Below are 27,714 nucleotides of genomic sequence, written 5' to 3'. Positions count from 1 at the left end.
CGGCGAGGATCGAATTCGGAGGCGAACGAACTCGGTAAGCGGCCGCGAGAACCCTCGTGACTCCGTTGGCTGTCCAAGAAGGACGAGGAGCGAGCGAAGCCATCGTTGCCAGAGGATAAAGGTGGCCGAGGCGCAGCGGAGGACGAATCGGAGCAAGCAAATGCACCCACGCCGAGTCTTTCGACCGCCGAGGAACGAGCCGTGCGGCAGTACGTTCCGGTTGTGCTTCAAGATACTGTGCGGCCCAATTATAACCCAAATGTTAACTCACCATAGTTAGTTAACATTTCCTATTTTCGACCCAAATGTTTTAGCCGGCCCAATTAAACCCAAACTCGAATGCGAACCATTTTCCTAATTGGTCCTAATCTTGCTCACCCAACCAAACCCTCTCAATTAATGTAATGTTCTAATAAATTAAAGCGATTCAATTAGGCACGACTAGCTTAAATCCCTAATCAAAATTAAAATCACAATTAGGATGCAGTTAATCTCTGATTGGAACAATTAGCATCGAGACGCGAGCCGTAACATTAATTAGCAGTCACGTCCGTAGACGTGATAAATTCGATCCAATTACGATCATAATTTAATGGGACATAACATAAAGTAATGTAGATTAAGCCGAATACAACGCTCATTTAATGTACTTCATGAAACCAACCCATCGCATCACGAAGAGAAACGGTCATGAATCTGTTATGCCACTCGTCGCCATATATACGTACCATCTTTCTATCGACAGATCGAATGGTCTTATCCGCGGTTCATCTCCGAGATAGAGAAGGCAAGAGGGGAACGGAGCAAGGGATTGAGAGGCGGTCGTTCGCACGGCCCATGGACGGGAAACAGGGCACGGCGGCGGTGCTGGCTCCACCAAGCCCTCCTCCGGCGAACCCCGTTGCGCAGCTGCAGGCGCGAGTCAAGGAGCTGGAAAGCGGGTTCCGGGCCTGGCTGGCGAAGCAGCCCACCGCCATGGAGGCGGCCATCGTCACCGCCACCAGCGCCGCCCAGGGCGCCTTCATCGGCGCCCTTATGGGATCTCTCACTTCCGACGCCTCCTCGGCCATCCCCACACCACCTTCGAACGCTCCCGGCCTCAATCCCGAAGCCATGGCCTTCCTCAAGCAAGCGCAGGTTGCTCTTAGTTCTACGTTTCCCCTTCCATCGTAGACATTACGGATGTGATGCGAATTTATGGTCTCATCTACTGATCTCTCGGATAGTAATGACACCCTTCTGGATTTCTAGCTAAAAGATATGCGAAATCAGTATGCTTCACACTAGTGTGATTTCCTCTTGTCAAGATATATACTTGTTGGGAGTTCTTGTAATGGGTAATCGTATATACTTTTCCTTATCGAGGTTTTAGGTACTTCACATTGATCTGTTGTGTCATGGTTGGAACTTGATATTGTGCTCAATTTTAGCCGTGTTCATTTCGCAGTATTTAGGGTTTCTATTTCTGCACTGTCTTAGATTTTACTTAAGCTGATTCTTAACCCTTTCCATCCTGGCACATTATCATTGTTGCTTAGTCACACCCATGCCATATAGATACCTACAGATGTTGTCAATAACAGGACTGTGGCATGAACTGCAGGCGTTTGCAGGTGGCCCCTTGGTGCAAGCTCGTAATTTTGCAGTCATGACAGGAACTAATGCAGGCATTTCTTGCGTGATGAGAAGAATAAGAGGGGTGGAGGATATGCAAAGTAGGTGAGTTCACTGGCACCTTTTCATGCTTTTTGGTCGATCAACTTTTAAGTTCATAGTGTTTTAAGTCTCTGAAATTACTCAAACGTGGTTGGATGAAAAATAAGGTCTTATCTGTTGCTTTTTTCTTGCGGGCCTCATGTTTCTTCGATTAGGGGCACACAAAGAACTACTTGTGGATCAAAGAGGTTTGTTAGTAAAATATGAGTGATGATTACAGATATTACAGCTATGCATGGATGCATAATCTTGAAAGCACCACTAAAATAAAATGAACAGTTGAAAGAAGCAACGTATGTCGTTTAGAAATCAGATTCTGAAAGTCATCTGACCTCGTGAAGGTCAAAGTGATGACTGTGCTAGTCCTAGCGCTTTCTTGCTTGATTAAAGTTATAGAACTAGATTATTTATGATGGCTCTCTTAGGAGCTTTCCTTAGAAAGAACATCCTGGCTTTTAGGTCTTGTGCTTTATGGTCTAGTCTGCACTCTGACTTTTACCACCGTCCAGGTATTGTAAATTTGCTTACATGACATCTGATTATAAATGGAATATGTCTATTCTAATTATACGTCTTAAAGTATAAAATGTACTGCTTACAGATTTGTACATTCATAATTGGTCTTGCAGCGTGGTAGCAGCTTTTAGTTCTGGAGCAATGTTTTCATTGGTTAGTGGCATGGGAGGCCCAAACCAAGCTCTTAATGCAGTTACATCAGGACTTTTTTTTGCACTTGTTCAAGGGGGCCTTTTCAAGGTACGAAAACAAAATTGAAATTTAACATCTGCTACCGGTGATGTAATATTAGATTGTTGTTACATACTGTCATGATGATGCAAGCTACAGTTCATCCATGTACAAATCAAAAGATCAAATTTGTTGATAAAATGTATACTGTATATGAAGCACAAAGGCCCTTTGGTTCAAATTTGTTGACCCATGTGTTGCATTGGTATTTTAAGCCATAGTTAGTATAAAAAATAGAGTCCCAATACATTACAAATAAATCTCCCAAAAGTAGGGGATCGATCAATCAGTGAAGTAGTTAGCATAACATACCTTCACTTGTTTTTTAAAGCAAGATCATGTCAACATTGTAAAAGAAATTTATTTCTTAAGCTGTGTGCACATGGATCGACAGGTCAGTTGATATTTATCTATAGCCTTGAAGCTACGTACTTTAGAAGAAGCATCCAATTGGACTTTTATAATAAATTGGATTAATTGATTTACTTTTATTTTTCTTGGTCAACTTGGTATCATATTCTATAGGTATATCTATAGGGTGATAATTTTTCATGAAAAACTTTTTTAGAATATTCTTTGTATAATTTTCCTATGAGATGAAATTTTTTTTTATTGTCTTGTATAACTTCGAGATCGAGGAAATAAGTCATTAGGCCCAAGTTGATCATCTCAAACTTCTTCTTCATAGAGTGTTTAAAATATTTAATCATTGAGACATTATTATTTGTAAAAATTTAAATCATCTATATATAAATAGGATATCTTGATCAGAATTAAATTTTGTATAAAGAGCGTATTCATATGGATATTTAAAAAAATTATTTTGAATAAAATAAGTATTTATTCAAGAATAAAATAAATAGATCCACCTGTTTGGATAGATTTGCCCCAGAAGCAAAACTTCTTCTGCATATCAGTGGCACTCATCTGGCGTTTAAGCTAGAAGCAATTCAAATATAATTCTCTTGTAGATGACCACATCAGATGATGTATGCTAGCTTATCCTTTTAGTTCTAATATCAGTATTGGCTACTGTAAATGTTGATACTTGCTGTAACATATAAACTGATGACAACTTGGGTACTTTTAACTTGTTTGCATAGCATTTCCCCCTTAATGTTTTTTCCTTTCTGTTAATATTGCAGATAGGTGAGAAATTCTCACAGCCACCGGCTGATGATGTGTTATACTCCCGCACAAAAAGAATGCTGACGAACCTTGGCCTTCAGAATTATGAGAAGAATTTTAAGAAAGGGTTGCTCAGTGATGCTACTCTTCCTCTTCTTACGGATAGGTAAGCATGATCCACCTGTCCGCATTCTAAAGTTTCTCCTAATAAGTCCCTGTATTGCATGAGAACTTCTCTAATCCTTTTTTTTTTTTTCTTTCTTTTTTTGGTTTATGTTCCAGTGCTCTCAGAGATGTCAATATTCCCCCTGGGCCTAGGCTTCTCATTCTCGACCACATTCAGAGGTGAAACATAGGATTAATTATACAGCTCATAAGCTTGCTGGAGTTCATTGCAGTTCTTCATGATGCCCAATGTATTTGGCAGGAACCCCGAGGTGGTAAAACGGTGGTGACATTGCAGGCAACATTACTCTCTAAAGTTCGGTTTCAAAACCGAGAGAAAGCTTGGTTGGCCGGCTCAACTGGTTCAGATGAACATGGTGTGATTCAGAAAATTTAATGAGACTGCAACTCAGAGGTGATTATGATTAGGCTGAACCTTAACTATCCCAATTTTGTTCCTAAATACTCGCACAACTCTGCATTAGGATGACATCCTTTTCTGCGTCATGTCAAATGAACTGCAGCCGTGCCTTGCGCAGATCATACTCATGGCACGCATTATTTCTGCCTCCTTTACTACAATCAATCATGATGGACAAGTAATTGCATCTTAGTTAGGGTTGTTATCGTTTGAAGTGTTGCAATATTTTCTGCTCGTCAGCTGTTTGTGTTTATGCCTAGATGATCCTTATAAACACCTTCGCCTCAGAAAATCTTCCAATTTAAAATTCAAATAAAATCTGTGGCTCATTCAAGGCTTTCTCATTCACAAGGACTCATTCTCTTATATAGATTCATTGTTCTTGTAGGACACTGATTTTAGGAATCTTAAAATACTTACCAAACCTAACATAAAATATGAGTGCAAAAACACTCTTCCTGGTGATTCATTATCGAATGAATAGCTCTCTTCACTAATTGTCTCCTTACTTAGTGATGGGAAGATAAGAGGAGGAAGGTGAGATTAGTATGTAGTCAAAGGGAGCAAAAGGTCGAAGAGGAGATCGGGTTATCAAATTGTTGTTAATGTTTTGATCATATGCCTTTCAAACATGTGTGTCTCATAAATCACCATCAGAGACTTTTAACTTTAAAGAAGAAGAAATATGCATGATGCAAAAGAAGTCTAAAATCTCATTACCACATCAATATCTCTTGCTTTAAATGATGGATTCTTTTTAGTAGATCGTAATTCAATATCCAAGTATTATTGGAGTCTTATAATATCCATCTTTTACGCTATCTAATATTTCATTCACTGTGATCAACCTCTCAATTTACATACCTTCTTCTCTAATGTGGATTAGGTTGGCAACAAAGATTATTTTACTTCAATCACACCCAACATTATATACTGCAGTGGTAATCCTATTTTTTTTATAATTGTATCATATAATTTTAATTTGAAATACACGTTCTATTAATTCGTTCATCGATGATTTATTGTGATAACGTTGGTGACACCTATTTATGCATAAATATGATTTTTTTTATTCTCGTAGGAAGCATGTAGTTTTTAACTATCATTTCATCCTAGACAAAGTATCTAGTTGAGCTCTACGAGTATATCTCATATTTCAAGATCAAGCTCACTAATATTCTTCTCATAGAATCTCTATCAAAATCTCGATTCTTCTTACTAAGACCTAAGGTTCCTATCTCTCATAGAAATATCATCTTGCAAGGATTAGATTAAATCAAATTTATATATATTACATATATTATGAATATCAAATCATATCCATGAAGGTCACATAAATCATGAATATCGGATCATATTCAAAGAGATCACCAATGTCAAAAATATTTCTTTCCTGATATTACGGAGGATTATTTACATATTAATCGGTGTTTCTTTACACATAATCTTGAGGATGATCATACCATACATATCATTACCATTACCATGTACCATCCATTAACCTTTTCAATAGATCTTACTTTTTATCATCCATTTTGATATTTATATATAAGTGCATGGTCATGTAACACAAATTATATTAGTGAGTAATTCTTCACCAAGTGTTTTATAGTGCTTTTCTTATTCACCAAGGAAGGAACGGGGAGGAACGGTTGCGAAGATGGGGAGGCTATTTCTCGTAACATTGGAGGGGAAGATCTATTGCTGCAAGCAATGTCGGGCCCACTTGGCAGACTTCGATGACATCGTCTCTAAGGTTCGATTCTATCTTTGACCAATCTTTCCTTGATTCTCTCCGTACATAGCACCACCAAAGATCATGTTGAAGATGTTCTTTAACATTTATTATTCTCTGGCCATTGTTACTAATACAATGAGATCATGATGTTGTGATCTAAAGCTTCTTTTAAGCTATAGTTCAGAAGAAACATCTACCTAAGTTGCTTCACGAATCTTCGCTCCATAGCTCTAGTAATGGTGATGTTGTGTTTTTATGTTGTAGAGATTCTTTAGGCTAAAATCTAGAAGAAGATTCTACCTGAGTTGCTTCACCAAAACTTGTGTCCCTTTCACAAGCTTAAGTCATTCATGTAGGTAAAATTTGTTTATTGAGACCAAAACAATTGTGAGATTTGTTCATAGTTTGAAAAGATCTTTCAAAAAAAAGAAAAAAAAAAGAAACGACAAACAAAAAATAATAAGATTGATATGATTTTCAAAATCCTTGAGTCGACCTTAATTTAATCATAAATCTCTTTATACATTCTCTCACATAAACTCAAAAAAATATTCATATATTTTCTCTTATCTCTCTAGACCGAGTAGAAAATTATATAGAAATATTTAAATAATTCTTCGTATCTTATTACTATCAAGATCTAGAGATACATGAGATATTTATAACAATAGATCATAATTTACTAAGGACATCGTTTCCTATTTAAATTCCTAAACAAAAAGCTTGATTCCTCTCAAAATGTTGTGTAAGTTGTTCCGTATTTTTCAAAATTTTAAATTGTTCTTTTATGAAAAAAATGTCATGGCAAACTCTAAGTTGTTTTTTTTCTGATTTATAATTGAAAATAACATTGAATAAGTTATATTACAGTTCTAATTATATATTACCCATTCTAATTAGCGTCCTTTACGATTTCAATCCTTACACTTTCAAAAATTAAATTTCGATATCTATACTTACAAAAGTTTTTGAAACATTAAGATCTCTATAGGGTTCAAAAGATAATTTTATAGAATTAAAAATATACTTAAGTAAAATAATTAATTACAGAAGATAATATATAATTATCCCCAATATTTATGATATTATATATATATATATATATATATATATATATATTCACATAATATGCAAATATTCACCAAATTTTATATGATTATGTACAGACTTTCGAGGGCAGGAAAGGGAAGGTATATGCCTTCAGTAAAGCGGAAGTAGCTTACTGTTCTTTGCTCAAATGACTATATGAACTGTACACTCAGATTTAATTTGCCTCTGGAAGCAATTTCTCTCTATATTGTCATACTTTGATCTATTATTTCACTGTTGAATATGACCCAAATTCTTTTAGATTTATTAACTTTTACCTATATATTTATAAAAGAGTCTAAAAGAATTTGACCCAAATTCTTTTAGATGTATTTTATACACTTTCATTCCGATCAGCATTCTCTTATATCCCTATTATTGCATGCATGACACACCACAAATGACTTCAATATAATACCTAGAGAAATTGAATATTTATAAGTCCGAGTCAAAGTTATCAGGGTTTTTATTTGATCAGATACTAACTAATATCACCCAAAAACTTAAAACATTGGCCAAGCTTAGTATACGTAACTCGACTCTCTTAATTCTTAAGAACATGCGACTCTCTTTATATTCATCTCTTTTTATCTTGTACACATAAATATTTAACATGCATATAAGAGTAATTCGATATGAGCATTGAATTCCTTATATTCTTGATCTACAATTTGGACACCAACCAAGAGATGACTTAACATGAAGAGTTGGTGTTGAGATACTCAATTTAAACTTTGTCAAGACAAAACATACTATTTTACATATCAATAATTTAAGAATATATTAGAATATTTTATGTAGCATCAGACCTTTTATCTATATTCACAGAGAAAATTAAATTATTCATCTATCAATTATAAATAATTAATCTAACTCAAGCGTAAGACTTTTATATATCCTCTCACCTAAGCATCGAAAATTTTTTCATATATAATTTTTTACCCTCTCGAAATCCATTATAGATACATCTGATAGCATCGATTGGGATAGTTATTATGATCGGGACATATTGAGAGTTTTTTTAATGAATCAAGCTCAAGATATCTTTTTTTCACCAAAGATTTTTTTTTTTATCCTACACAATTTTAAAAATCCAAAAATACATATCCTACAATGATTTAATGTTGATTAGTTACTATGATTGGCAGTGTGAACATTACGCAGGAGAATGAGTCAGGAATGAAGACGAAGGAGACGCAGAACGTATCGCAAATATTCTGTGCTAGTTGTGGAGATGTCGTGGGGTGGACATATCACAAGTGGTTTTTTATCAAGAGGTACTGTTTTGTATTAAATTGAAGAATGAAGTATTGACTAACAAAATAAGAACTTGATCGTACCGATTTAATATAGTGGATTCTAATCCTCGAGCAGGTACAAAATTACAAAGGCCTGTTAGAAATCCTCATCGAGCGACAAATAATGGCGGTATGGGCGACAGCGACGCTGATGGACGCACGTCGTTTGTACATGTATTGTTTGTAAATTGTTGTGATGTTCTTCTTGGCTGTCCGGCATTCCAGTAGTAGCGGTAGAATGGTATCGTTCCCTTGTAAGCGGGCTTTCTGGATCAAACATTCTTTTTTTTTTAATGCATACACTCTGAACTGTGGATGAAGGTGCTCTGTGTTTTCTTTTTTTTTTTTACCTTTTAAATCAAGGAAGCAAAGGAAAAACTATTACATCACTTTTTTATCATTTAATTATTTATGTCAATTGATTTTACGATGAATTCTTAAAAAAATCTCTATTTTTAAAATATCTAATTGTTTATATCAAAGGAACGTTCCTATTTTGAAAAGTTTTAAAAAATATATATCTTTTTCTTCAAAATGACCATTTTATTCTTGTTGACGATCGTCCTCTATCCAACCCTTGGTTGTCGTCTAGCCACACCTTCGTTCCATCGATCACTCTTGAACAATCGTTTATAGTCCTAATGCGAGATCTTGTCATTGTCGTTGGAAACCCTTACTTGAGGTATCCCTGTCATTGCTCATAACCCTTACACAAAGACCCACAACTCTCGTTAATTCCGCTCATGGCTTGTAACCCTTACCCCACCAACAAACTCGTCACTCCCTATGCCCACAACTAAGAACTCTCGTTAATGCCGCTCATAGCTCTCGTATTCTCATGAACTCACCCTTTGTTTCCTCACACAAATCCTACGAGGCGAAAGGGAGAGAAAGCGACTATTAGGGTTCGACGGGGGCACAAGTATAATAAGATGAAAGGGTAAAAATGACCTTTTAACCCGACCAAGGATGCAAATTTCTCAAAATTGAGAGACTCAGATGAAAAATTCTTCTCATTTTTGTTTTGAAAATCCACCCTTGATTTTATCATTGTGAATTTTTTTTTTCCTACAGTTCGAGATTGTCAGACTGAATAAAAAGGAACCAACTTCACATAAGTTGTATATCACGCCCCTTTGCCTTTGTGGTGCCATTTCATAAAAAAGAACAGCAATGCAGAAAACAAGTACAGTCTTCAAGCATCGCAGATGTTATTCATGGAAGCAAACCCAGTGGAAAGCTTTGCTTCAGCATCCGCATATCCGTATACAAGTCATCACCACAGTATGCCCTGACATTGGTGCTTATAAATATACACAACCCAGAACAGCAATCTTGGTTGCATACGTCCACACCAAGGTTGTTCGTCGCATAGAAAAAGAAAATATAGAGAGAACTACAACTTAATGATAATTCAGCTCAAATTATATTTTTCCATGAGGATGAGAGGGGAATTTAAGGCAAAATACTCAATTTTCTTCTCCAGAGAAAAAATATGCTGGTCTGATAAAATGCTCGAGCAAGCAAGACCATCAACCACAACAATTAACAGCCAAGATTTCTTTTGGAACTAATAATTCAACTAAGCTGGCCATAGAGTGACCTCATATACTTCCACAGTCTGACCATGCTTCAATTTGAATCCACTAATGACTCTTGAGTAGTTAAAATTTCAAAATCTTCCCCCAATCATACCACTCATGGATGATCATAGACCTGATTTAGTCTATGTTCCGTGAAAAGGATGGCAAAGGAGCCCGTTCTTGTGGCCCGAGAATAACTAGGATAGCAAACATCCCAAGCATTGGCAAGACTGTAAGCCACTTCAACAACTTATAGTAATGCATATGGAAAGTAAGAGAAAATTCATCAGAGAAGTGGAGCCCATTCTTGTCAACCATCTCAACGATGACGGTTCCTGTTGTCCGCACAGGCACTGTTGGAAGCTTGATCCGTTGCTTTCCTGGACGATCATAGACCTGATTTACCACTATACGTCTCTCTCCTTGGTAATTTCCAGGAACTAGCAGTGTTGTCTGTGTTCAACAACAAAAAGAAATAGATATAGAAACAGAAGACGAGAACCATTAACAATCCAGGTGTCCTCAAGTTAAAAAGAAACTGCTTATGAGAAGTTGTACCGTAACATTATAAGGTCCTTGAAACCCTGAGGGCACTCTGTATTTGTCAACAATTTCCATCTCCACCCAGAAATGTTTTCCTTCCTCATCACGGAAAGCTCTGGATGCATGTGAAATATATATTCCTTCACGGTTACTGCGAACTGCAACATTGTTTCTACCCTGGTTTGGTGATCTCCATTCCTGTAATGGAAAACCAGACAGATAAATTTCATGGACACCATATGTGCAAGTTGTCTTATAAGAGTAACATATTTAAAATGGATGCAATTGGTAGACAAAAGTAAATGTCTGTGGAGATGTGTGCTTGTGTCCATGCATGCATACATTCATCTAAGAAGGGTTTAATATGTTACTTTATAACTAGCTCAATTTAAAACGGTCCACTTTCTGATTAAATAAACAAAAAGCTTTAAGACAAGCATGCATCTTCCACTAGACTAAAAGTAAAAAATTCCCAAGCACCTTTAGAGGATGATGTGGGGATGGGGTGGAAAAGCAGAAGACATTGCCATTCATGGTTGTGACAACAAGATCAAGGTCATCTCCACCATCAACATTATCAGCCAAGACCATGGTGTATCTGTGGATACAAGAACCTTGATTAAAGGAAAGAAAAATAGCAACTAAAAGAAAATGGTACTAATTTTAATCACAAGGCCTCATAGGATGTAACATACGATGTCTCGCCGATGTCAACGACATCTGCACAGGCTGTAGATCCATCGATTAAGTACAAATAGCCATCGAATGAAGTGGTGACTAGGGTTAGCCCCTTCAATTTCTCATTGCGTTTGTTTAAATCAACTAAAAGGATCTGATTCATCACCCTCCCATGAGTTCGGAATGGGAAAGGTCGAACATGTGAACCATCCTGTCCGCTTAGAACATAGATGTTCCCTGATACCGTTGGGATTACTATATCTGTATGACCATCCCCATCAACATCACCAACGGTTGGACCCTGGCATCAAAATCTCAAAGTTAGATAACTACCTGTTCATAGTATAAGATAGATGTGATTTTGATGATTTTCTATGCCTGTAATTAGTCCAACTGTCTCAACACAAGCAAACATCACAAACATGTAAATACAAATGCAATCTAAAATTAACAGCAACTAATAGAGAACATCACTAATACTTAACCCAAACGGTTGCTGGCACTATAATGCATGTCAGGCCTTGAATAGACATACTTGAAGTTCCTGTTGATGTAGCTAAAATTGTCTTTCATAATTCTCACGTTGCTAGGAGGAACCACTACAATGATATAGTCTCCCTAAACCATGAAAAGGCAATGAAAAGATCCAGCAACAAAGAAACATTTATCCTATTGAATTTTATTCCCCAAAGGAAAGTGAAAATTTGAAATCTCATTATCACTTGTTGGTAGACATCAATATCGCTGTTGAAGTGAGTAGTGACCAATATGAAGTCTTCTTTCAGCAATTTTGTTAGATTTTGAGAATTCCCTACAAACTTTTACAGGTGCCTAGCCTTTGACATGATCTGATTTTCCTTTTGCAAAGACAAACATAACATCAGCTAATACACAAAGTCAAACAAGTTGGTCAACACCTTACAAGATTTGTACATTTTGGCTTGTTCAGTTTGTGTTTTAGAACCATGATATTTCAAGAGATAGTTGCATCCTTTGTTCCTGAGCTTGACTTGGATGTGGAGCGGTGGGTGAAAGATGGATACTAGCTTCCGGCATCATAATTATTCTAATTCCAAATACGGGGATATAAGTCAAATTCAAGATATAGGTATGTGGATGAGTCTAATTAAATATTTAAAAATATGATTTAATCATTTAATTTATTACAATTTTGAATTTCCTAAGTCAGATTAAAATATCATCCATATAGATAACGGAAATTTACTTGCCTGAGGAATTAGACTCTTAAGATGCACTTCCCAGATTTCTTCTCCTTGTGCAGTCCATGCTGCAACATTTCCATGTGTGTCAGCTGTCACTATTTCGATTTTACCGTCATCATTGATATCAGCAGCCACTACTGGTGCTTGAATCTCAGCCATCTCAAGTGGAAATTTGTTCCTCACTTTGCCTACATATGAAAATCATATCAGAATAGAGTCAACAATACAAGGGGTTTTCTAAGTTCCTCTAGTTGGAGATATAATATTTGCAAAATACAAAAATAAGAGAAACACATGTACAAAATGTTGTTTAATCAACATATGATCTCCGTTCTTGCCGTTGGATTATGATAGAAAGTGCAACTCGTAAAAGCTATTGCATTATATTATTGCCTCATTTTGGTAAAATTGACTGGACAAACTAAAGGATAGATTCTGTAGAATATTTGTAACACTTAACCTGAGAATGTCTCTATTGCCCACCCCCAACTGTCATTAGCTCTCTCATTGAAAAAAATGCCCTAACCAGAGCAGACAATGACTACATTCCAGCTAAAGCATGTGAACATTCCTACATGCTGGTTCAAATAACTTCTATATTTTGTCTAACCAGTCTCCAGATTTCTTTTTCATATTTTATTTGGGGGTTGAATCAAGCCTTTGCACAGGAAATAATCAAGTCTCACAGATATTTTTCTGATGGTAACCAATGAGGTTCTGGTGAGTAATGGGAATATACCCAAGCAGGTTAATGTTGTAAAAAAATCCACAGGTATAGAAGCTGTAGGTTGTCCAAAATATTCCGCAAATTGCAGCATGTGAAAGATGAGCATATAAAAATTCACTAGGGAAAAAAAAGAAAATTACTAGAGATAGTTATTGATTAAGCATGGAGAACAATTAATTACAAAAGAAGGCAAAAGTTACCATGATGATCCAAAATATAAAACAAGCCATAGGAAGTTCCAACAAGAATGTCCATATTTCCATCACCATCCAAGTCAACAACAGTGGGAGAAGAATATATATAGGCACGGAAATTTCCAGAATCAACACTCAAATCAAGGTCTGCAGTCCATTTGACTTGCTTTGTATCAAGATTGAAAACTACAATACCACTTGCTACGTACTTCTCAATGTTGATGCCACCCAAATCTGCCAAATGCTGTGGATTATCATAATACCTGTTCACTTGTCAACGACCAATTATTACAAGCATTTAAAGGACATAAAATTATTGACAAGCATTTAAAAGAAGATAAAAAATGACCTAAAACTGTCACTCATTTCCTGAAATGAAACATTAAACATGCGTGAACAAGATGGTTGATCTACCAATACAAAGGTAAAAAAATCACTTGAGCACATGGACAGATGTGCCAAACGCTCCTTGTTGCATTTTTGTCCACTAAAGTTCCACTAACTACGTGTTGGCCGTTGTCATTATGACATCAGAACCTACTTAAGTACAGCAAGTAAATACTCTGTTGTATGAAGAAAACATCAAGATATTGTCCGCTGTTCACTTCATTTTTTTCATTCTAGAAACATTTATATGACAACCTAATAATTCAAAGGTGATAACTGAACACATAGAAGGAAAAAGAATATCTTTATAAAGATGTCAAGATGAGATTCAACGATATGGCAATAAGGTTTAGGTCAAGTATATAGATGATATCCAACAAAACAGAAATAAGATCTATCCAAGTAAAAAGATATAGCCAACCCAACACTAAGATAGCGTGGTGAACAAAATGGTTGATGACTTTATTAAAAAGATGATTTCCCAAAATTCAACGACTTTAAGGAATGACAGAAATTGCCATAATTGTGTCAGTAAACACTTGTTAAACTAACATAAGAAGAGAAACACAAGATTGCGCAATTTCCATATACCAAAGACCACATGCAATAAAAAGCACTCCACCTATCACCTTTAACTTTTTTTTCCAAAACACTATATAATTTGTTCATATAAAGAGCATAACCAATAAAAAAGTGGGAAGTTCTTACTCCCGATCAAAGAAGTATGATACAGCCACTACCATTTCTTGGATGCCATCATTGTCTATGTCGGCAATTACCTTGAGAGAACATGAAAATGTGGATAAATTTTTATCTTGTAGCTTAAACACAAGTATAAAATACATAAACTTATCAGCATGCTATACTTACTGGAGTGCATAGTATGTGTGAATCTATGCTCACATAATCTTCCAGTTTCTCATGACTCTCTTCTGTCCAATTCTCATCCCCCCACATGGATTCATCAACATAATCATCATAGTCATAATTATACTCATCAGCCAACTCTTCGGAATTTCGAAATAAATCAAAAGATGAATCAGCCTCTTCTTCCAGATCTTGATCATTCTCCACAGTTGCTCCAGCACTAGTGGTAGTTTCAGAATGTCCATCTTGAGCACCTTTACCATCAGTTTCTTCAAGAAGCCTCCGCTGTATATGTGTTGTATTGTCTGTTGTAACATTTTCCATTGAAATATCATGCTTGGTGTTATTATTGAGATTAATTGATGACCCATTATATTGATCACTTTGGGTAGAATCAAGTTTTCCTTCATCCTCCAGCTTAGATGCATTGACCGAGTTATCTGAGGAAATAGAAGTATTTGTCTCAGACATGCTTCCATTCACATCTGGACAAAAGCAAACATAATCGCCAATTTTATATATATATATATATATATATATATATATATATATATATAAAGATAGACTGAAAAATAGTGATATATTAACATATTATTCTAGGATCCATACAGTAATATTCTCAGACAAAGCCCATCCTAACTTCATAAGCTGAAGTTAGAAGTGAAGTGAAAAATCTCAATCCATTAAATTTATCACACAGAAAGAAGTCATTCAAGATATATACATGCTTATCAAATATGAAAATCAATGCATTTCACATATACATCACACACAAAAAAGAGTGAAGAAAGTTTATTATCAGAAGAGCCATTTAATTATCAGTGAAAAAAAAAGAATACCATACAATCCAACATTCTGGTCAAATGTAATAAAGATTTGACTTATTGGAATCAGAACATGAAAAATTAGAAAATCACAGTGGTGTTTTGATCACATACGAGACATTGAATTCATTGCAGAAGCCTCCTCAACCAGTAGATCATCATGAACATCAGGATGTGAACGATCCACTGGGTCTGGATGCAACCCCACATACCAGTTTTTACGAACTCTTCTACGAGGTACCTCTAATTTATCCATCATCATATAGCCAGAGACCCTATAAAACCATCAATTAACGTTGACATGCACAAATCCAACAAGCAGAAGTTGAAGAAACTTACCTGAAAAAATTTATCACTCCATTGTAGGTAGCTAGACCTATTTCTCTCGTGCCATCCTTGTCTATATCAAATAAGAGGGGGCTTGAATGAACAGTTGATTGGTGGAAAGCTGGCCATCCTGAAAAAATTTGCAACTTTGTCATCAATGACAACTGAGATTATACAAATTATTCATTCTATACCGATAAAAGCAAAAAGAAGAGCCATCTACAAGATATTAAAATTTTTGATCAAATATTGTTGTCGAGCATCGATGCGTATACTAGCATTAATGAAGTCTGGAATCTCTAGCAGATAACTCGAAGTTTCACGTATACACTTGGTGCTGCAGTCAGCCTTTGTTAAAGGAAATTTTCAAAGCTAAACAAAATGAAAAATATATATATAAATAAATACCTGGCAGTTTATCACCATCAGAACCTTCCAACACTTCCAGGTAATGAACAAATGATGGTACCACTATCTCTAGCTTGCCATCACTAGTTGCAAAATAAACAGCAACAAAATGTCAGTACAACTTTCCAAACAACTATAATCACATTTATTATATATGTCAGATATCAGCAATGAGACAAGATGAGCTTTGGTATTACAATAAGGTTTCTCTTTAGCAATCTATTCAAGTCACGGGACTAGTCTTCTGACTAGCATGGGTATCATTGCATACATTGACCTTCCCAAACCTTGCAGTGGCAGGAGCCTCATGAAAGAATCCACCCTCTTTTACCAGAATTAGAAAAATAAGAACAAAAAGGAGTCTCTACACTTAACACATCAAGAAGCAAGAAACAATATCCAACAGATACACATTTATGGTACGTTATATTAGTTTCAGAGTAGGTTGGAGACCAAATCACACATCAACCAAAACTTAAATCATTCCCAAACGTCTGGTTTGACAATAGAAGTGTAATTGCCGTTGCTGCTATTTGATAGGCTCCTTTTGGATACACTTAGGATGCAAGGTCAAGTTTAAAGGAATCACATAAGTTATCTAGTGTTATTTTTATGCTTTGGCTTAGTTATGTTAAACCATATCTTCCTATCTTGGTCTAGAACTAAATATAATCTAATTATGCTAGATCAACCCCAAATCAAGCCAACCTTACTCTCCCATACCATTGCCAATACAACTTAAAAGTGCCAGTGGGCCTGACACAATCAAGCCAATCATATATTTACACTACAAAATATTCACATCACAACAAACAATTAAAGTCACTAAAGTGACTATAGTCCTAGTCACTTCCTTGGAACAAAATCAAGAAGTCAACATGCTTTTCAGAAACTTCAGCTCAAACTGTGAACTTGTCATATCTACCATTCAAATCCAGCCAAATGTGCTGCTTTCTGGTTCACATCATCTTTATTCACTGGACTCCTAAATTCATGCTCATGGAGGAAGGGTAAATCAAAGATTAGGTGATGATGGTGGATTTTGATCTTCTTGTGATCATCTAATAAAGTCATCTTTGCCAGCTAGGCTAGCTAGTATGGAAAAATAAACTAAGGCATCCAGTACAACCGTTGCCAATCAAATTTGATCTTATGTACTTCCAACATAGATGCATATAGCAGCCAAGTATAGAAAAACTAAATAAACCAACTTGATCTACATCAATATAGTTATTTCAACACCCAGTACATATAAAGTTGGCTCAAGAATGATTTCTACAGCAACTAGTCTACTGAAAAAAGGTATGGAAAATTTTTCACTAAAAAATAATAGTCACCAAGCAGATTCACTAATAATTTAAGATTAAATTAATTCAGTCGTATTATAAATCCTGCATATAAGACTACACAATTGGATGACCCTTACCTGTTGATATCAGCTATCAATGGAGTTGCATAAATGCTGGAGCTAAGCTCAGTTTGCCATCTCAATTCTAGATGCTTTGGACACTTTGTATTCAACAAAGAATCTTCATCTCTATGAGAAAGAAACAAAAAGTGACTACCCATTAGTACATCTTGGACATATAGCTCTTGATTTGACCATGATTACAGCATAGATTTAGTCAAAGAAAATAATTATACAAGTGATTCTTTGGATAACATCAAAAACCCATGTGCTCAAAGCAGGAACTAAAATTACTTGAAAGACCCATCTTCTGCACATTGGAGAATGGCCAGACTATAGTAGGCTTATGAAACTAATAAATTGGATACAAAAAATGTAGTAAAAAATAGTTGTAAATTTTCACTATGGGATAGAATTTATCAAAGAAAAAAAAAAACTATATGAGTGATTCTTTTGATACCATCGAGTACCACTGTTCTCAAAGCAGAAACTAAAAGTACTTTGAGAACCGATTTCCTGCATACTGAACACAGAAATGTCGTTCGCAAAAATACATAGCACAATAGAAAATAGTTGCAATTTTTGTTATCGAGTAGATTTCATCATAAAAATTTATATTAATAAATTCTATAGATAATTCTTTTAATAATGTCAAGTTTCGATGTGCTCAAAGTAGAAACTAAAATTACTGGGACAACCATTTCTTGCTTACTGGAGCGTAGCCAGAATAAATTGAGCACAGCAAATGAAGTTGGCAAAATACAGGGTACAATATTTTGAAGTATTAGCTAATTCTATACAATAATTAGTATTATGAAAATCTCTTCTCGGCTCAGAAAACTCTAGAAGTATAACGTAGCGTGCTTATCATCAAATGTTTATACTCGTAGCAAAGGTCTAATTTTGTGCAGCAATGGGTCAAAATGCCAGAGGATGTTGAGGTTACTTATGTGCTACGCATGCTTTGCCTTCGAGTGGCCTTGGCACGGAAGATGGTATTGGAAGTTATGTCAAAATCATAGAAGCCACTAATAAATCACCAGCAGTTTCAGACTGCTAAACTTTATATCGCAGCCCTGCTAAACAAGAGACTGGTAATTGGCTGTCAGATAGATATGAAAGCATCATGATTCCTAATCATCAACTCGTGTAAAGAAAGAGAAACTAATTTTAGAAGGTGCACCAAGGACAAGGTAAAACTGAATCATTCCTAGACTAAGAGAGCAATAACTGTTGGCACTTCACTCTAACATGCCACACAATACAAGCGGTAGTAGCAATTGAAATCATACTCAACCTATATGGACGGCTACATATACGTGAAGAGTGTGATGAAACCAGTTTTTGCTAAAAGTAAGAAGCAAACTATTAACAAATTCCACATAGAAATATCAAGCTATGGCTTCGTACAAGAGGATCAAGAGCAACTAATTCTACAAAATCATAATAATGATTTACAGGAAATTTTTTATAAAGGTAAAAGACGAGGAACGAGTGACATAAACGATAAGATGGAGCTTACAAATGGGGATAGCCGAGCATATCGTCACTTGCTTCGCGGTCGCGGAATTTGTTGGTATGGTTCGAGGGGGATGCGCCATCACCCGCGATAGACCTCGGTGCAGCGATTAGGAGGACGAGGATGAGAACCCCCGCGGGGAGCCTCATCGGATCCACGAATTCTCCGACCTTCTGCCCGGAGTGGAGAGCGAAACCCTAACCGGAGAGAGGAAGAGAAAAGGCGAGTTCTACTATGGATCAGGTGATGCTTGGAAAGAGATGGGAAGCAGGATCGGCTCGTCTCCCACCCACAGACGACGACGAAGGCGAGACCTAACCGGCGATAGCAGCAGAAGGAGAACAACGGCCCGATGCGTCGACGAAAGAGGTGGTTGCGTTGTTGGGTTGGCTCGGGTCCAATTCGGTCTTCGAAGAAGGATTTTGGGTTGCGTTGTTGGGTTGGCTCGGGTCCGATTCGGTCCAATGTGTATATACTTCGGCCCATTGCGTTGCGATCGGCATCGGACAAGACATATTGTTGGCTATCTCGTGGAAAACTAAGAAAATGAGAAATTAGGAAACTCAAGCTGAAATCATGCAAAAACTACATGGTATTCATATGCCTTATAAGGTTTCATTGATACTTAAATCAATATGGTATTCATATGATTCATTAATAATGATCGAAATTGAAGAGTAAAATCCAATTTATTTATTTTGGAGTAGCCTTGGGATTATTTTATGGTCCCCGATGAGCTGATTGTTATGATGACTCCAATTTTATTTATTTTAGATTTTGCATTTTTATTTGATGACTCCTATTTTACAAGGGCAAAGTTGTCCTCTGGTGTCAAAAACCCTTCTCTCGAGTCTCGAGTTTATCTCCACAGTAGCCCGGCTGCCGTGCGAAAGGATAGAGGCAGACGAGCCTGGAAGACAAGGAAGGGGGAGTCCATCCGCCATGGCCGCCTCGTTTCACTTGTTAAGCAGCAACACATTCACCATCCCGTCATCGTTAGCGCGTCGGGGATTCGATGCGGATCGCAAACTCTTCCACAAGTTTCCAAATAGGGATCCCTTTTCCCTCCCCATTCTCTCCCCAGTCGGCGTTCCTAAACCGCTTCAAAGGGAGACGACAACCTGGAGAGCCTCCATCGTTGACGACGCTGGAAATGGAGCCATGGAAGCCCCCAAACCCACTCGCAGAGGCCGGAAGAAGAAATCCGCCGATTCCTCTCCTGCCACTCCCGTCAAGAGGACAAGGCGCCGGTCCCAGAAAAAAACCCCGGAAGATGAAGCAGCGGCAGAAGGGCCCCGGATGCCGGAAGAAGCGAAGGCGCCAACGGTAGCAGCGCCAGTAGAAGAAGAGGAGGAAGAGGACTTTGACGACGGGATGGACTTCCCCTACGAGTCCCCACCCCTGGTGTGCTGCTTCGGCGCGGCGCGGAGGGAGTTCGTGCCGACCGTCCGCGTCTCCGAGCGCCAGATGCACCCGGACCAGTACTCCTCCTGGAAGCAGCTCCAGTGGAGCCCGCCTGAGTTCGTCAGGGCCCCCGGCGGCCCCCCGTCCAACGTCGCCATCTCCCACGCCCGCCTCGGCGGCCGTGCCGCCTTCATGGGGAAGGTCGGCGACGACGACTTCGGCAACGACCTGGTCTACCGCATGAACTTGGAGAAGGTTCAGACTCGGGCCGTCAAGATCGACCCGGCGGTCAGAACTGCAGCCTCCCACATGAAGATAGAACTCGAGGACAGGGATGACGGCAGTGGGAAGAGACTGGTCGCCAAGACCGTCAAACATTGCGCCGAGGATTCCTTCTTGAAGTCTGAGATCGATGTTGCGGTCCTGAAGGAGGTTTGTCTTAACGTATTCTTTCTGTTACAGTTTTAAGAATCTTCTTATATCTTTGAGCATATTGTTCCATATTGTTATACTAATGTGGAATTTGTTCTAAATACGCAGGCTAGGATCTTTCATTTCAACTCAGAAGTCCTCCTGTCTCCAGCAATGCAGCCGGCACTATTTTGGGCCATCAAATTATCCAAGAAGTACAACAGCAATGTGTTCTTCGATCTGAATCTACCCTTGTCTCTATGGAGATCACGAGATGAGACTCGAGAAGTGATCAATAAAGCATGGAGCAATTCTGACCTTATTGAGGTTTCCAGACAGGAGATGGAATTCCTTCTGGATGAAGAGTACTATGAGAGAAAGCGGAACTACCGGCCCCAGTACTACTCTGAATCCTATGAACAAACCAAAAACCGAAGGGACTATCACCATTATACTCGCAAAGAAATAGCACCTCTGTGGCATGATGGGCTAAAGATCTTATTCGTAACGGATGGGACACTTCGGATCCATTATTACACCCCCAAGTTTGATGGGGCAGTCGTTGGCACAGAGGATGTCCTCATTACTCCGTTCACATGCGATCGGACTGGCTCCGGTGATGCTGTAGTGGCCGCGATCATGAGGAAGCTAACAATACATCCAGAGATGTATGAGGATCAGGACATGTTAGAAAGGCATCTCCGGTTTGCTGTTGCTGCAGGAATCATTTCACAATGGACAATTGGTGCTGTGAGAGGGTTTCCAACTGAGAGTGCAACTCAAAATTTGAAAGAGCAAGTCTATGTTCCATCGATGTGGTAAACCTTAGATTCTGTATGTGACAACAAAATTAGAGTGTATGATTGCCAGTGAAGTTGTGGGACGGCAGCTGTGGCAAATAGGTGCTAGAATATTCCTGGAAGGAATATTGTATCAGCCAATACGTCATAAGTGAGAGGATCAGGGGTCTTGCTTGTGCTTCTCTTGCGGAATCTGTCCTTTCCACAACATAATCTCAGATCAAGAAGACATGTTATGGTTGGATAATCATATGATTCAAAAGTATTGACTATTTGCCTGAAGAAGAATCAAAGAATTGGTAATATTTGATGAACTTTACCACAAATTTTGTAGACTTATCCTCCATGTTGTTTAAATATCCTCAATGCAAGTTTCATTGGTTCTCAATGCAAGTTTACCTGAAAATGTTACTATCTTTCATCTTATTTAAATCTTTTATTGGTGTCTTTTGTTGCTTTAATATTTCATGATTCCATTAATGTTTTCCTTTCAAGCAAATCTGTTGGATTGGCTTATAGAGTTAGCTAGACAATAAGTTAGTCAAAATTTCCTGTCAAGGAAATCATATTACATATTATGTCTATTGTGACTGCTTGCCCTGACTTTGTTTTAGTAGAAGAATCATGATCATACAAGAAAACTAAAGCCCGGAAGACACGTTTGCACATTTACCATCTACAAAACCGCCTGAAAGCTAAATCAACCGCCATTTTCATCATTCTGAAGTTGAATTCATTTCCTCCTATGTAAAGATTATTGAATCAGTGGAGAATGTTGTGATGGTTGAAAATTTCTTTTGCTTCGCATCTAACAAGGAGCTGAGACATGCTCAAACACTGGAAACATTCCAGTACACACCCCCATTCCATGCATATAATCTTGTTGCTGCTTGTCTTTTGATTTTTCCAATCTTGTTGCCATTACCTTTCCGTATCTTTTATATTTTGTTCTGTACATATAGTATGTCTACATGTTCATGTTTCTTCCTTGTAAATGATGCAGAATACAAACAAAGAAAGACAACTGCAAAATGGATCAAAGGAAAATGTCAGATGATCCTATCTATCAAGGGTTGATATACATGGTGGTTGTCCCTGCCAAATTAACTTCTCTTGAGCAGAAATTTTGATCAGCCAAATTTTCAACAAATGATTTTTTTCTAGGTTAATAGGTATTTATGAATAGATACTCGGATCATTCTTCAAATCTCAAATCTCCTTTATGTTTATCCCTGTGCTCCAAGTTCTCTATCTCATAATTGAAAATGCACCAAAAGTTCTCTCTTAAATCATTTGAACCACACAGGTGTTTAGATACTTTTATCGTGGGGATTCAACTCATGCAATTACAAGCTTCCATGATTGCAATATCAAATTGGTCTTCTATCTTTTTAATTGTTTAAATGATTAGCAAATTGGTCCATTTTGAATGAATTTATTACTATTTTATTTCACACTTTGGTCTCAATATACCAAACAAAGATTGTTCAGTCTGAATGCATATAATTTTAGTAGAAGAATGGAATCAGAAAACCATGTTGGTATTGGATCGGTTAAAGAGAGTTGCAAGTTTTAGGAGTTCAATTGGCGGTTGGGTATATTTTTCATGATTGGATTCACCTTATAAATCTTGTACTGTTAATTAAATGGAGTTGTTAATGGTGTCGACATTTCATGGACGTGCATACTGTATATTAAATCCAATAATTACATGATTTAACCTCTTTTATATGACTCTAACGTAACACATGGCTTCATCTAACCGAAACCAACTTGTTCGTGACCCAAATCGTCGAAAATCGAATCCGTCATTCTCGTGTCTTCTTCCCCGCTGAGTGCTGCCGCCGTCTCTCCTCTCTTGTGCTTCTGCGCGCAGGAGCAGACTGCGAGGGAGAGAGACCTGGTCGAATCTCTGGGCGGAGCTCGTCTTGCACGAGAAGACGACTCATCTTCTCGAAGAAAACTCGAAGGTTTTTACTGCTGCGACGCTACTTTTTCCGACTAGCCTCAGCTTGGACCCCCCAGTGCTGTTAAGAGAGCACACATCTCACATGTTTATGCGCGGATGGCGGTGCCGGCGCCGACCCTTCCACGTGTTGGTTCCCGTTGCAGCGCCGCCTGCGAATCCAACGTCTCCGTCCAAGCATCTCAATCACCTCCTCCGCTCCTGCAGAGACGTCCGATCCCTCCTCCAACTCCACTCCCGCATCCTGGTCCTCGGGTCCCTCACGGACGACGCCACCTGCATCCTGCTTCTCAACTCCTACTCCTCCTTCCGCCGATCGGACGCCGCCCTCGCCGTCTTCAACACCTCTCCCAATCCGTCCATGGCCTTGTGGAACTCCATGATCCGGTGCTACACTAGGACCGGCGAGCACAAGAAAGCAGTCGAATTTTACTACCGCCTGCTGCGGCGAGGGCTTGAGCCCGACAAGTACACCTTCACCTTTGCATCCAAGGCCAGCGCCGGCGCTTTTGACTTGGAAACTGGTGATATGATACGGCAGGAGGTTGCAAGGAGAGGGCTCTCAGGTGACGTCTTCATTGCCACCGGCCTTGTTGACATGTATAGTAAATTGGGTATGGTCACGACTGCCCACGAGCTGTTCGAGTCAATGGCGGAGACGGATGCGGTTTCATGGAATGCCATGATCGCGGGTTTCTCCCAGAATGGCCGTCCTCGAGAAGCTTTGGCTCTTTTTAAGAGGATGCAGGTGGCCGGTGAAGTCCCCAATTCGGTCACATTTCTAAACTTGTTTCCGGCAGTGTGTGAACTCTCTGCTCTTATTTTGTGCAGGGTTATTCATGGTTTCCTCACTAGAAGATGCCTTCTGTCTATCGTATCTAATGGGTTGATTGATACCTACTGCAAATGTGGGAGCACTGGCATTGCCCGTAAGATATTTGACGGAATGTCAAGCGGGAAAGATGATGTAACTTGGGGAACGATGATATGTGGCTATGTATTTAATGGTTATTATGCAGATGCTCTGGTGCTTTTTGATGACTTGAAAAGTGAAGATATAAAGTTGAACCAGGTAGCGGTGGTGAGTGCCCTCTCTGCTGCATCTGAGACAGGAGATCTAGAGAAGGGAGTGAGCATCCATAATTATGCAACTGAGAAAGGAGTGGATTCAGATATTTCAGTCAAAACAATGCTCGTCACAATGTATGCAAAGTGTGGAGACTTGGAGAAGGCAAAGTCACTGTTTGATGGGATAAAAGACAGAGATGTTGTTGCTTGGTCAGCAATGATTTCGGCCTTTGTCCAGGCCAATCACCCTACAGATGCATTAGTTCTTTACCAGGAAATGCAAATGGCAGGTCTAATGCCAAATCAAGTTACCATTGTGAGTCTACTTCCAGCTTGTGCAGACTTGTCAGAATTGAAGTTAGGAAAGAGCATCCATTGTTTTGCCCTGAAGTCAAACATTCACCTGGATGTTTCGGTGGGGACTGCTCTGGTGGCAATGTATGCTCAGTGTGGATCCTTCACTTCTGCACATTCTTTGTTTGACAACATGGAACACAAAGATATTGTGACCTGGAATGCATTGATCAATGGATATGCACAAGTTGGCGAGGCAGGAAAAGCTTTGGAGTTTTTTAATCGACTGCGATCGGCGGGACACTGCCCAGATCCTGGTACCATGGTAGGTGCCCTTCCATCCTGTGCTCTGTTGAATGCTCTTGAGATTGGTGCTTGTCTTCATGGCCTGGTTATCAAAAACAGTTTTAATTCAGATCTTCATGTGAAAAATGCAACCATTGATATGTATGCCAAGTGTGGGGACCTTCCATCTGCTGAGTTTTTGTTCTTAGAGACCAAGTCTCATGAGGATGTGATATCATGGAATACCATGTTTGCAGGATACATGAACAATGGTCGTGCTAACGAAGCTATATCTGCCTTTCGCCTGATGAGAGCTGAGAATATGAAGCCTAATTTAATTTCTCTAATCAGCATATTACCAGCAGCAGCATTCCTAGCTGCATTAAGAGAAGGCTCTGCTCTTCATTCCTACATAATCAAGATCGGCTTTGTGTCTCAAGTGCTTGTTGGGAACTGTCTAATTGACATGTACACAAAATGTGGAAGGCTTGATAATGCCAGAGACTTCTTCAACCAAATGGATCAAAAAGATACAGTATCGTGGAACGTAATGCTTGCTGGATATGCCATTCATGGACTTGGTGAAAGCGCCATCTCTTTGTTTCTGCAGATGAAGGATAGTTACGTCAAGCCAGATTCTGTGTCCTTTCTTGGTGTACTGTCTGCTTGCAGACATTCAGGCTTAGTTGCAGAAGGAAAAAAGTTCTTTGAATCTATGATGACAGAACACCATTTGGAACCAAACGTAGAGCACTATGCGTGCATGGTAGATTTGCTAGGTCGTGCTGGTGAATTAGGTGAAGCTTGGTCCTTGATTCAAAGAATGCCAATGACTCCTGATGCTGGTGTATGGGGAGCGCTATTGGGTGCTTGTAGAATGCATTCTGATGTAGCAATGGGGGAAATTGCACTGGATCATTTAGTCAAACTGGAGCCTCAGAATGTTGCTCATCATGTAGTTCTCTCAAATATATATGCACAGGTTGGAAGATGGACCGATGTTAGAAGGATGAGATCGGCAATTAATCACATAGGCGTGAATAAAACTCCTGGTTGCAGTTGGGTTGATATTAGGAACACTATCCATGCATTTAGTGTTGGTGATCAATCTCACCCACAATATGACAAGATGCGTGATATTTGGAACGATTTGCGTGAGAAAATGGAGAAGATGGGTTATGTTCCTGACACAAGTTCAGTGATGCATAATGTTGAAGAAGAGGAGAAAGAATCCTTCCTCTCTAGTCACAGTGAAAGGTTAGCCATATGCTTTGCTCTTTTAAGCACAGAACCCGGTATGACTATCCAGATTGTAAAGAACCTCCGTGTTTGTGGAGACTGCCACACCGTGTTTAAATTTGTGTCAGAGATAGCTAACCGTGAGATAATTGTCAGAGACTCCAGCCGTTTCCATCATTTCTGTAATGGCATATGCTCATGCAAAGACTACTGGTGATTTCAACTCGAAAACATAACCTGCTCTATGTAGATGTCAGGAGATACCGATCAAATCAATCTCAAAAAGACTGCAGCTTTGATCAACAAGAGTTGAGAAGTTGGCTGATATTTTAGGAACACAGCTAGATGCTACATTCTGCTTTCTGTTGCATCCTTCTCACACCTCGGCCCAAAACATCACGAATTTTGCCATTATAAAGGAGTACTCGAAGGTGGGATGGATGTTGGATATAAAGTCTTTATAATTGCTCGCAACGGATGGGTATCAAGTCCTACAATATCAAACTCCAGGATACATATCTCAGTCCCAGGTACCATCAACAGTGTTGTTCTTCCATAGATATTCTTGTCAAGTGTTGTTCTTCCCTTGACATTAAAAATTGATCTTGCCTTTGAAAAAGATCATCTGAATGTGTTTTAAGCAGAAACAGTGAAGCTGCGGCTAGCAACCTAAAAGGCCATCCACCCTGGTTATCACTGAAGAGACATGCTTCTCAAAGCTGCAGTTTACATTGTGCATCAGGGAAACATGGCAAACAAAAGAGACGAATCTCAACTCAACAGTCGGCATTTGAGAGCCTATTCAACAGGGTTGCCAGAAATCCTATAAAATGAAGATGGGGTTGAAAGCTTTTGAAGAGCCAATAATGTTGTCGGGCGAACTAATGCACGGTTTTACTCTCGCAGCACCGCTAGTTAGGATTTATCTGCTATCAATTTCTTTCTAATGTTTCCCATTTTAATTTAATTTTGTTCTTGTTATAAGTCTGCGGTCATTCTGTCCATGGAATTAGTCTGTTTATTCAGCTAAAGCTCATGACAGAGCTTATAACAGCAAAATAATTTTCATCACTATAGTCTTTTAATGGCAATTTGATAGAAGCAATGATTTGTGGTTCGAAGCTTGTACTTAAAATCTTTTGTTCAGTACCTGAGTTCTTCATTGCAGTTTGGTATTGAAGAGTGGAAATTCTAGGGAACTATGAGAAGAAGAATGAAGTAAAAATATATGATGGAATATAACATCTACTGTTAATT

At 38.5% G+C, this 27,714-nt stretch overlaps 3 protein-coding genes across 15 annotated transcripts; 2 read left to right on the top strand and 1 right to left on the bottom strand.

Annotated features, from left to right (window-relative positions):
- Positions 1 to 714: 714 nt before the first annotated feature.
- LOC135595609 (chloroplastic import inner membrane translocase subunit HP30-2-like) lies at positions 715 to 8,538 on the top strand. 5 transcript variants are annotated; one of them, XR_010480542.1, is made up of 9 exons: positions 715 to 1,137; positions 1,604 to 1,719; positions 2,346 to 2,472; positions 3,609 to 3,757; positions 3,874 to 3,936; positions 4,019 to 4,171; positions 5,814 to 5,933; positions 8,153 to 8,281; positions 8,379 to 8,538. XR_010480542.1 is itself a non-coding variant. In XM_065086777.1 (6 exons), exons 1-6 carry the CDS (start codon positions 751 to 753, stop codon positions 4,044 to 4,046), a joined length of 870 nt encoding a protein of 289 aa, XP_064942849.1. In that variant the 5' UTR covers positions 715 to 750; the 3' UTR covers positions 4,047 to 4,402. The 5 variants fall into 5 exon arrangements, 1 of the variants encoding a protein (XP_064942849.1); XR_010480541.1 differs by having other exon boundaries at positions 5,810 to 5,933; XR_010480539.1 differs by lacking the exons at positions 8,153 to 8,281; positions 8,379 to 8,538 and having other exon boundaries at positions 5,814 to 6,046.
- A 951-nt stretch (positions 8,539 to 9,489) lies between these two features.
- Positions 9,490 to 19,387, bottom strand: LOC104000894 (protein DEFECTIVE IN EXINE FORMATION 1). Of its 2 annotated transcripts, none has more exons than XM_009423046.3 (13): positions 18,994 to 19,387; positions 17,490 to 17,600; positions 16,064 to 16,146; positions 15,668 to 15,785; positions 15,443 to 15,603; positions 14,508 to 14,989; positions 14,346 to 14,416; positions 13,257 to 13,513; positions 12,336 to 12,517; positions 11,124 to 11,407; positions 10,909 to 11,026; positions 10,444 to 10,626; positions 9,490 to 10,338 (listed from the first exon to the last, which is right to left on the bottom strand). In XM_009423046.3, the coding sequence occupies exons 1-13, from the start codon at positions 19,137 to 19,139 to the stop codon at positions 10,024 to 10,026; spliced, it is 2,511 nt and encodes an 836-aa protein (XP_009421321.2). In that variant the 5' UTR covers positions 19,140 to 19,387; the 3' UTR covers positions 9,490 to 10,023. The 2 variants fall into 2 exon arrangements, with proteins under 2 accessions (XP_009421321.2, XP_009421322.2); XM_009423047.3 differs by having other exon boundaries at positions 14,508 to 14,944; positions 18,994 to 19,386.
- Positions 19,388 to 19,831: 444 nt separating this feature from the next.
- Positions 19,832 to 27,574, top strand: LOC104000895 (fructokinase-like 1, chloroplastic). Of its 8 annotated transcripts, none has more exons than XR_001976016.2 (3): positions 19,832 to 20,826; positions 20,935 to 21,904; positions 22,609 to 22,834. XR_001976016.2 is itself a non-coding variant. In XM_065086776.1 (3 exons), exons 2-3 carry the CDS (start codon positions 23,657 to 23,659, stop codon positions 25,482 to 25,484), a joined length of 1,611 nt encoding a protein of 536 aa, XP_064942848.1. In that variant the 5' UTR covers positions 21,623 to 21,904; positions 22,609 to 23,656; the 3' UTR covers positions 25,485 to 25,610. The 8 variants fall into 8 exon arrangements, 2 of the variants coding, with proteins under 2 accessions (XP_018675230.2, XP_064942848.1); XR_010480532.1 differs by lacking the exon at positions 19,832 to 20,826 and adding an exon at positions 27,102 to 27,574 and having other exon boundaries at positions 21,623 to 21,904; positions 22,609 to 26,987; XM_065086776.1 differs by lacking the exon at positions 19,832 to 20,826 and adding an exon at positions 25,476 to 25,610 and having other exon boundaries at positions 21,623 to 21,904; positions 22,609 to 25,258.
- The last annotated feature ends 140 nt before the right edge of the window (positions 27,575 to 27,714 follow it).

This window comes from Musa acuminata, chromosome BXJ1-10 (assembly GCF_036884655.1).
Source record: "Musa acuminata AAA Group cultivar baxijiao chromosome BXJ1-10, Cavendish_Baxijiao_AAA, whole genome shotgun sequence".
In the NCBI taxonomy this organism is placed as follows: domain Eukaryota; kingdom Viridiplantae; phylum Streptophyta; class Magnoliopsida; order Zingiberales; family Musaceae; genus Musa; species Musa acuminata.
Note: the sequence above shows the minus strand (reverse complement) of the source record. Positions and strands in the feature narration are given on the sequence as shown.

Coding starts and splice junctions, on each gene's coding strand:
- LOC135595609 (XM_065086777.1), top strand. CDS start 751: ATGGTCTTATCCGCGGTTCATCTCCGAGATAGAGAAGGCAAGAGGGGA. Junction 1,138..1,603: donor CCTTCCTCAAGCAAGCGCAG/GTTGCTCTTAGT, acceptor CATGAACTGCAG/GCGTTTGCAGGTGGCCCCTT. Junction 3,937..4,018: donor ATTCTCGACCACATTCAGAG/GTGAAACATAGG, acceptor TGTATTTGGCAG/GAACCCCGAGGTGGTAAAAC.
- LOC104000894 (XM_009423046.3), bottom strand. CDS start 19,139: ATGAGGCTCCCCGCGGGGGTTCTCATCCTCGTCCTCCTAATCGCTGCA. Junction 13,514..14,345: donor TCATACTTCTTTGATCGGGA/GTAAGAACTTCC, acceptor ACAAGTGAACAG/GTATTATGATAATCCACAGC. Junction 11,408..12,335: donor TTAAGAGTCTAATTCCTCAG/GCAAGTAAATTT, acceptor TTTTGATGCCAG/GGTCCAACCGTTGGTGATGT.
- LOC104000895 (XM_065086776.1), top strand. CDS start 23,657: ATGTTTATGCGCGGATGGCGGTGCCGGCGCCGACCCTTCCACGTGTTG.